The following is a 10,337-nucleotide window of genomic DNA, read 5'->3' on the forward strand; positions in this document are numbered from 1 at the left end:
GGAAAGGAAGAAATATTTTCATCTTGAAAGTTATTGGTTTGTCACAATGAATTAATTAAGTCCTGAGCAATAAGTGCCAGAGAAAGGGGCCTTGCTTCCTTGTTGTGGGGGAGCTTTGTATGTGTAATTCTCTGATTTTCAAGATTAGTAGCTTTAATTAAATCTCTTCCACTTGCTATGTATCTCCAGAACTGTCATTTGCAGTAACAAAAATGCACAGAATTCATAATCCAAATTACCTTGCTTGAATTTCAGTAAGCATGGGTGAGAAAGCTGCTACACAGATCTTTTTAAACCATAATGTTCACTCCTCAAAGGGGAGATTAAAAGAAGACACCCACTTTTTTGCATTTTTCCTTCTTGTCCATTTTTTTTCCTCTGACTTTATATTCATGTATGATCCTTGGTGGCTTGTTCAAGAAGCTTGCTCTGTACAGTTGTGCCTAGCTTGTTTTGCAAGTTCACTGCACAGTCTGTCTAGGAACTGCCACCACCAAGCATTTTTTGAAGCATTTGCTTCATTAGAGAAACCTAATTGGACTTCTATCTCTGTTTTCAAGTAGAGGAATCCAAAGCACCAAGAGACTAAAGGATTAGCACAAAGTCATGCAACAAGCAGCCAGGCTCCTTGATGATGTGTTGTTGATGTTGCTTGATGTGCAGCTGATAATAATGTAGAAAAGACTAATGTTTGAAAATAATTCTGTTTAGTCTCTTTACTTCTTCTTTATTACAACCCATCTCTGTTCAGTTATGTCACTTCTGTTACATGCCTTGTTGCCTTGTAGTCGGAAATGTTGATCTTTGGTACAGGCAGCAAGAACTCTGCAAAATGCAGCTCTGTTGTAGTTGGCACTGGGAGCTCTCTGACCTCTGCCATAGAAACTGAGACTGGGGTATAATGGGATTTCCTGGTTCATGAGGTACCCGCTCACATTTTTCCACTTGAAATTTGGAAATCTTAAATATTTACTTTGTATCAAAAAGTGAATATTTGCCCTATAATGATACAAGCTTTCATTTCTTAGCCTCCTATGTACCTTCTGTCATGCTTAACTGCGTAAATGTTTAATACTGATTTAAATAGAATTATCATCCTCTATGTCAAATATGGAGAGAATAAAGCATTTTTTAAAATATGATTAAAGGTTTTTAATGCCTATGTAGCTTTGAGATTCTAAACACTTTGCCTCTTTCAGGTCCATAATGTTTCCTTTGCTTTTGAGCTGATGCAGGATGGAGGACTGAAGAAACCAAAAGCTCGCCCTGAAGGTACGGACATGCCATGCAGCTTTAAACTGTATATAAAGACATAATAACAGGTGCATTTCAAGTGCAACTCTATTTAAAGACAGTAGTAGTAGTAGTACAGTAGTACTACCACAAAATGGAGCTGTAAATGCCCCCCTTGACAGTTTTCCAAAGTATTCATTGTCTGTGTCTGGGGTATATCTTTACCTGTATTGCTTGTCTGGAATAGATTCATTGTGGTGTACAGGTCTAACTTTAGTGAATGATCCGAGAGCTGTTCAGTGCTGTATTATAAATGTGGCTGGTATTCTAAATAGCAGTCCAAGCAGGAAGCTTTTCATGGTCTAATTCTCCTAATTCTTACAGTTAGCGCTAGTTTGGACTCTTGTGATCAGATTTCAGTGGCAGATAACTGGAAGGCTTTTTGTTTGTTTTTTTTTTTTAGGAGAACAGGTAGCAAACTCTTCTTGATTTATGTGGACTTGGGAGTCAGAACTGAAAAGCGTAAAACCTGAAATTTTTCCTTTAAAGTCTCTGAACCTTGAAATTAATTAATGATGAGGTCTGCATTGTTGCTTGCACTAGGGATCAGCAGAGGAATTAAAACTTTATGACTGCTAAATGAGCAATTTTTATTCCTGTGTTACAAACTACGTAGGTGTTGGAGGCTTCTGCAGAAAAAAGAATGAGGAGTCCCCAGGAAATGTTCAGTCTGACTTAAAATGAGACAAAGTGGTGATAGGCGATAGGTTAACAAATAGTGGAGCTGGTTATAGTGAGGAAAAAAGGCAGAAGACAATATTGAATGCATATGTGTTCTGTCAGCACTGTTCTTTTAAATGAATGATGAAAAGTGCTGCTGAGGAATTCGGTGAAACAAGACGCTAACTTGAGAAAGTAAAGGAGTGTTCTGAGTATTAGGGCTCAGTCAGTGAGTATATGAGGAGGATGAGAAAACTGGAGAAAAACAAATGCACAATCGAGAATGGCAGTTTTTTTTGAGTGAAAGGGTTAAAAAGATTGCAGTAGGAGACCAGGTAAGCTAGACAAGCCTGTTTTGAGAGAGAGAATGTTAAAATCCTAATTTCTCTGTTGAAAGCTTGCCCTTTGTTTTCTTTTCATTGGTTGATGTAACAGAGATTACCTTCCTATAAGGCTATCTTACACCTTTACACTATTATGAGTGGTAGAGCGCTAAAGTAGATCTTCTGTTTGCTCTGGACAAGGTGTGTAGATATATGCAGCAAAATATGTTTAAGTATTTTACTGATTGGAAATTTAATTATTAATAGAAGCTAGAGAGCCACATTAAGTCATAGAACATTCCTTTGCTTTTTGCTGTTGCAAGATGTACGGTCTCTTGTGTGTATTCCTTTCTTTTCTGTGTGTGTACTCATTCCTGGCAGCAGTTATTTACAGCTGTTGGACTGAATGTGTTTGTGTGGTGCCTGCGTGTTGAAATTGCCTGTAAAACTGACTTGCTTTTGAAAAGCTGCTCCTGTGGAGAGGACAGTAACATCTTGGGCTTTGTCACCATAGTGCTGTGGAATCCTCTGCAGGATCTTGACAGGCAGTACAGTCATGTAATATGTCTTCCTTAGAACAGGAATTCATTTTGTCACAGACTCCGATGCTCTGCAAAATGTTTTGTGTATAGTATACTCTGTTAATGCCATACTGATCTAGTGTTTGTTCCTAAATAGGCTGGAAAACCTGTTAGGTGAATCATGTCCTTTGGCATGAATTGGGTAGTAAATGCATCTTGAGTTAGTTGTAGGATTTTCAAGTAAAACTTTGTCTAGAGCAGAACATCACAACTTCTGTTTCTGTAGCCCATGCTTTATGCAGTGCTTGCAAGAAAGAGGTCTTGTTTAATATTTTAGGGTGTCTTAGTACAGGTGGCGAACAAGAATAGCATACAGGACAGCTCCTTTTCTCTGTTCTTCCAGCCCATTTCAGTAGATAGTCAGCAGCAGAACTTGGTGCTGAATTATTGCCGCAAAAGTATGTTGTAGCGGATTAATTTATTAACCTGTAATGGGGTTGTTATGGAGTGTGAACATTTTAAATTAATGGAATATTTTAAACTATTTTGATTATTTATGGCCACTTTCAGTTAACATTTTATTAGTTGTTTTTGGTAAAGTTATGACTTCATCTTAAAATAATAAATGGGAGGCTGTGGGTATGCTTATTCCTGGGAATGCCTGTTAGGCACTGATCAATAAGGAACACTGTAATCACCCACACAGGGAGGATGCATCTCACACTACTGTACTCTTTAATGCAGCAAACAAGGGCATAACAAGGCCTGAAAGTTAGGAAAATGTCAAACTAGAATTACAGTATAACTTTTGCAACAGAGAAGGTAATTACCCATCAGTCTGAATTGTCAGGGGATGGAGGTGGAATTTCCACTACTGGAAGATTTAAGAAAGAAAAAGCAGAGAAAAGGCATGCAATGTTAACCTTGTATTTTAATTCAGCCAAAGGTTGGTTTGTAAGCTCAGTATAGGATTTCCAAGGTAAAATTAAGGACTGTTGTATGTGAGACCAGACTGTGTGACCTTAATAGTTAGCTCTGATGCTAAATCTACATGTCATTTAAAAGAGTGATGGGGGACCTCCCAGTACCTCTCATTCCTCAGGGTAACCAGGGGTGAACAGCAGCAGGTGTCTAGCTCGTATTGCTGATGGAGGTTAGTAGGAGTCAGCCTTAAATAACTGCATGAGGGCGGATGGATGGTACCTGCTCAGCACATTGCTGCAGGTATGGGCCCCGTTCCAGCTCCTGCCTGTGCTCTTACTGGTGCCCTTAGCTCTTGCTCTGGCCGTTTGCTGCCTCTTACTCCCGGCTGCTCTCTCCTTGGGACATGCTGTAGTTTCCTAGCTGTGCTTCTAGCTTTCAGCAATGTTTCTGCCCTGTCCTCCAGATCTCTATGTCTCTCCACTGGCACCTTGGTCTTGGTTTAATTGTTTACTTGATTAGCAAACATAAGTGACTACCAGCATCAGTAGGGTCAGTTGTCTGTTCTCCAGATACTTGCCTTGATTTCCCCACCTTAGAAATGCATGGCTGTTGCAGTGTTTCATCTGGCTAGATTTACATTTTAAAGCTCTCTCTGAGTGAACTGCATCTTGATACAGAGGAGCCAATGCTAATTCTGGCTGTTGCTGTGGTAGTAAGCAACTTTCTATGATACCTGGAAAAATTAGAAACGTGTTTCATATTTAGGTTATCCAGGTAAGACATCTCTTTTTTTTCAGGGTGTATTACTTCACAGCAGTTAGGACTTTCCTTTCTTTGGGGCAGGAGATTATTTTTTTGCAAATGCAAACTAAAAAATCATGAGTGAAATATGTAATATAATACAGGAAAAAGGGTGCAAAGAAAAATTTGAGAAGTTTCTGAACCAGATACCAGATGAAGTGTGGAGCTTAGTGTGTTACCCAGCGTGGGGTGGGAGGGAAGGGTGGAGAGGTCCTGGCAATGATTCTTCAAAACGAGCAGTAGATGTTTTCCCTGGACCTTGCATTAATTGTACTTAGTCTGTTAATTGTTTGCTGTCTTCCTGGTACTTTGAATGATTATTTTTTTTTTTTTAATTATCTGTTGTTCCTTCTGCTTCCATATATACTTTTTACTGTGTAGTTTTTGCTTCCTCCTCCTCCTTTCTTAGGTACTATATCCAACCTTTCTTTCCACCTCTTCAGCCTTCTCTGTGCTATGCCTCTCCCCATAGTCCCTGGATTACATGTCAGTGGTATTTCCTGGCATTTTATCATAGTAATACACTGGGAGGTGTGAGCAGAAAAGCTTTTTGTTGAGAACTGTTCCAGACCTGTTCCTTGGCGTAGCATGGTAAGAAGGGAATCGAAAGTCTTGAGTCTGCTAAGAGAATTCAGGCTTTGTTTATTTGTAGACTGTATCATTACAGTTATGTGCGTGTGAGGTTCAGTATCTCCTATGATGTGTGTGGCTACCTGTTTGCTGCTTCTGTGGCCAGTGAAGTCATGTGAAGCCAGTGGTAGTATTTCGCAAAGCCATTATCCTAGATCTCGGGCAGAAGTACTTTCAAGTAACCAGATTTAGGTGAGGAAGGGAATTACCTTTCTTCCATTTCCCAGAGAAGTTAGCTGTGACTGTGTTATCGTGAGGCTGTTTTGAAGTGCATCATATGGGACACTGAAAAGACTTGACTTGAGGAGATCAGAACTCTGTGGGGTTTTTTGTTGCTGGTCCCGCTGGCTCAGAGATGTGGAGACTTTTGTTCCTTTGAGGACAATTGAGAGAGAACAAAAAGCAAATTAAGGCTTTCTTCTTTTCTTCCACAGATGTTGTCAACTTGGATCTGAAGTCTACCCTCAGGGTTCTATACAACCTGTTCACAAAGTACAAGAACGTTGAATGATCCTGGAAGCTGCTGAGGTCTTCATCCTTCCAACCTCCTTAGGCAGAAATTATAATAAATTCACCCTCTGCACGCTCCCGTTGTGCCTTATGCTATATTTCATGCATTCTTTCTACGGTTGATGTGGTCTGTCTGTAGCTGTTTATTTGACAATCTCACTTAAAATAATGCATGCATATTCTCTAGGTCACTTGAAAAATGTGTAATATTTCACACTTTTACCAGAAGATACTGTTAGGTCTGTTGTTTGTTACGATCAACAAACATTCTTTTTGATAAAGGAAATATACCACTAACTATTTTATTAAGCAGGGAAAACATGAGACCTTTCTCATGGCTGGACACTCTTTGATTCTATGATAGACTTTCTTTTGCATACTCCTTGGCTGCAACTGGCGTTTGGTTTTCCAGGCTTAAGTGTTAGCAATAGAAAATCAGCATTGGAATTTATTTAGAAGATGAGCCTTTTCTGTTAAATAAGGTTTTATGTGTTCTGTTGGGTGGGTGGGGCTGAGGGGAATTACAGGCACTATCTGAAGCTAATGTCAAAAGCTGCAGGTTTTGTGTTAACCTCATGCTATTCAGTGTTATTTCCATTCAGTGTTTGTTTACATAGAATAAGTCTTGCAATGGGATGTCCAGCTAATCTTTTGTTGTCTGTTTTTTATTTCATCTCCTTTCTAGGAGAAATTTGGTAGCTAGAGCCACTGTCATCCATTAAGCATGCAGCCTCAGTCACGTCAGTCAGGAGCTGGTCAGGTAGGCACAGGCTGGATTAATGCATTTTGCCCCCGGTCCTTTCTGAAACAAACATGGGCAATAATGAACTTGCCAGTTTAAAGGCTGACTCTTCATTTCCCATAGCTGAGTTAAAGGGTCAGATTCATTCCTGTTGTAGTTATTGGCAGCTATACAGTTCTGGAGGTCAGGCTTTTATAAATGGGGGATTATATATTTTCTTTCCTAAAGGATAAACCTGAATTCCTGTATAAATAAGAGCTTGTCTGTACTTATGGATTGCACTGGGCTATGCAATATGTGGTACACATAGTGCAAATCAATGGTAAGCACTCAAAACGTGAAGCTCTTCAGCGATCAGTTATGCTTCAAACTAATTTCATCGGATTGCCCTGTGCCATCCCAAGAAATACTCTCTAGGCTCTGGCCTAGTCCTGTAATCTTTTAAACTGTTAGGGATTTTAGTGGGAATCTGTTTTTAAAAATGGATTTCTAGATTTATCCAGTAGGCTCTGGTTACCTCATAGTGCTTAGCAGGTTTCATTTGTAGAGCTGTTCCTGGCTGGTGAGGTGGTAGGTGCTGCTGTGTGAATGAAAGGCTGTGCTGGAACATGAGCTCTACGAGTAGATTTTTGAGGAGAGCTTTGTGAAGGGAATTGGACTGTAATTTCCAGGGTAAATTATTTGTGGAATATGGATATAATAGCACGCTTTTCCCTGGAGTGCACAGGGGAGAGGTTTTACTACTGCTTTTATGTATCGCAGCAGCAACTTTTCTTTTATGGGCGGCCATGATTTTGTGTGAAACATTAGTCAGAGTGCTCCAGAGAGGAAGCAGGTAGTATTGCTGTGCTCAATGGGCTCACCTGAGTCCTGTTCAAAGTAGGCATCTTCTTTCCCTAAAAATGGATTTCTTACACCAAACTTTATTTACCCTGTGAGTTCATAAGGGAACCTGCTATTTGAATGGTATAATTTTACAATTTACAATTAAATATTTTTTAATCTCAAAGGGATAGAAATGGGCTTCTGCTTCTTGGTTTTGTATTTTGGGCTTCTGAGTTCTAGTATTTGAATTATTTGGGTCACCTCCCCTCACACCTCCAAAACAAAGAAGGAATTTGCCCTTTCTTTCCATGGAAAATTCAGATCTCATCTGCTCTACGAGGTTCTGCGGGGAATCATTGCTTGCCTGCCCTTTATAAGGGAGCTGACCTCTTGCTGTTCATGCAGAGCCTAGAACAATTGGACTTGAATCTCAGATGGGGCCATGACGCTAGGAGTTATTGCAGAGGAGACTTGTAGAGCACTAAGGCCTGGTGGGTCAGCTCTCCTGGCAAGTTAATGAAATCGGTCTAACACTTGTGCTGTGAACTGGGGTATCGTCAGGCTGGAAGGTGATTGAACTGAAAGGTATCTTAAACTTCTAGTTTAATGCAGTCTTATTTATTGGAAATCAGTCTGTTAAAGACCTGTCATTCCACCCACCTCCCTTCAGGTGACATGGAAGTGCCAATACTGTTTATATTCTCTGAGTTGCTGAGAAAGACCTTCAGAGAATCTATCAAAATTGGAAGCAATATTAATATGAAAAGCAAACAGAAAATAAAAACAAGAAGAGACTGGTAAGAGCAGTTTGGCTTTGGGAGGGGGAATGGCTGTTTGTGAGGTGGGATTATACAGCTGGCATCTTCATTGCATCTGAGCAGATGTGAACGTACCACCAAATTTTAAGAGTCTCTGTTTTGTTCAATATGTGTTTCTGGTCACTCTGCAGAAACCAGAGTCCCTCCTCTACAACCTGAGGCATGGATCCATTTTTGCATTCCTTACATTAATATCACTGTCAATCAAGACTGCAGGCTTGATGCCCTGGACAGGTTGGGGGCAGGTGTCATACCCTGTTTTGTTTTTAAGTCTGTTGGCAAATGTTGTACAGGAAAAATGTTTTTTCATTCCTTGGCTCCTTGCTGTCTAGCCAGTTCATTCTTCCTGTAGATACTGTATGTATTGTTAGCTGGATTGCTGGCAGGATGGATTTAACTGAACTGGAGCTTCATCCCAGTCAATCCAGTTTCTAGGAAGAGCAGTGTAGGTAAAGCTTCTCTAAACACCTGCTTTTGTCATGCTTTTCTGTTACAAATGCATGATATTTACTACTTCTCCTCTCAAAAAGATGAGTCAACATTTAAAATACTATTAATGAACTCATTGTTACTGGGGTTTTAGATATGTTCCCTGTGTGCCAATGGGGTAGATCTAAATCCTGTTGAGTTCATCTGGAATGCTGAACGCTCTGCAGCATTAAAGCTTCCCCATTTGCAAGTACTTAATGAATGTCTGTCTTTTCCAGTCCATACAACTGCCTTTTAGGTGCATTTACTTGACATACTCGGGTCCAGTGAGTTATATTACCACAGAAGCCCAGATACTCCTCAGCTGCATCCTGTTTTTCAAGATGAAAAAACAACAGTGGCAGATATTTTTTTTTAATCAGTTTAAACCTTACAGGATTTTCCAACCCTCTTCCCCACACCTCAGTGCTTTCAGTATTAATGTACTTTTTAAGAATCTTTTCTACTGTTTTTAACAGTGTTTACTCTGGATTTCTAACTACTAAAAACCAGCTTTGCAGGTAAAATTCTGGACTTGTCACATGTGCAGACATCCAGCTGTGACAAGAGTTGTGTACTGTAAGCAAGTTACAATGCAATGCTATGTTTGCTAAAAATCACAGCAGGAGTGTTATGCATGCTTTGTAACAGTTGTACTATTTATTCAAATAAATAAATAATGACAACTTTGTTTTCTATGTCTTTTTTTCACACACACACACAAATGGGCTAGTCTGTGGGAAGAACTTTTGAAAGGTGAGCTTCATCTGTCGTCTTCATCAAGGGTCCTACTTTATATAAAGACCTAGCAAAGCAGTGATCTCAGGTTTCTGGCCCTGGTGCAGGTGATGAGACTGTATGGGCAGATGCAAATGAGCTCTTCTGTAGGTTTTGTCAGCCACATTTTTTTGGGTGGGATCTTTTTTATATTGCTCAGCTACTGGACCTGATCAAGTAGTTTTCCCTTGTAAAAAGGAAAAGGTAAAGTAGCTGAATTACACTCTGTGATACTGTTAGGAGACTTGGGGCCCAGTTCTTCTGCAGTGGCACAGGAGGGAAGCCTGGTGTGCTGAAGCCAGTCCCGTATGCGTCTGCAGAGCGCTTGGGAAGCCCGAAGCCTAAGTAAGTCTGGAGTGAAGTTGAAAATGCCTGTAGGTTTCCCCTTGCACTGGTATGGAGAGAGTGTACAGGGGCTCTCCAATAAAGCACAGCTGTGTGGAGAGGCAGGAAAATGCATTATCAGAAGTTGGTTTTGGTGGGAGCACTGTTGATTCCTTGAATTGTTCTGCAGTGGCTATTTTTATGTAAGGGTCAGGTGTGGCGGTGTGTGTGTGCATGAGGTGTGCTTTGGGAATGTACAGAAAAACTTGGGGGAGATGGGTATGAAGTCCAATGAACTCTGATACAGAATTTACTAGTGCTGTTCTACAGAAGACTGGATACTTCATACACTGGTGGCAACATTACTTTTTGGAGGAAAACGGGTGCTTGTCCATCACGTTTCAGACTTGTTCTTTTAGCACTGCTGCACTGTATTGTGAGCGAGGCTTTCAGGAAAGAAGTCCTTTGAGTTGCCAGTTGAAGCAAGGAGAGACCTCGTAATTACAAATGGCTTTCCTAATGTTTAATTATTCCTGTTCCCTCTGCCTGCTGATATGAAACTGGATTTGTCCAAAGTTCCCGATAGCATCTCTAACTATACTTACTTTTGTTTTTCACTTACAACTTTTCTGGGCTGTTGCATGCACTTCTGCATAGGTAGTAAAGTACTCTGGGTCTTTGCTAATGGGATATGTTGTACAGTTAAGTTTTCCTTTTGATT

General features: G+C 40.2%; 1 protein-coding gene across 3 annotated transcripts in view; it reads left to right on the top strand.

Annotated features, from left to right (window-relative positions):
• The window catches only part of PARVB (parvin beta), a 74,568-nt gene extending 65,362 nt beyond the window's left edge, over positions 1–9,206 (top strand). For all 3 annotated transcript variants that reach the window (XM_056339321.1, XM_056339319.1, XM_056339322.1), the window contains exons 12-13: positions 1,200–1,272; positions 5,587–9,206. In XM_056339321.1, coding sequence (XP_056195296.1) covers positions 1,200–1,272; positions 5,587–5,663 — 150 coding nt within the window. In that variant the 3' untranslated portion in view covers positions 5,664–9,206. The remainder of the gene's footprint in view (positions 1–1,199; positions 1,273–5,586) is intronic.
• The last annotated feature ends 1,131 nt before the right edge of the window (positions 9,207–10,337 follow it).

This window comes from Falco biarmicus, chromosome 5 (genome assembly GCF_023638135.1).
Source record: "Falco biarmicus isolate bFalBia1 chromosome 5, bFalBia1.pri, whole genome shotgun sequence".
Taxonomy (NCBI): Eukaryota; Metazoa; Chordata; class Aves; order Falconiformes; family Falconidae; genus Falco; species Falco biarmicus.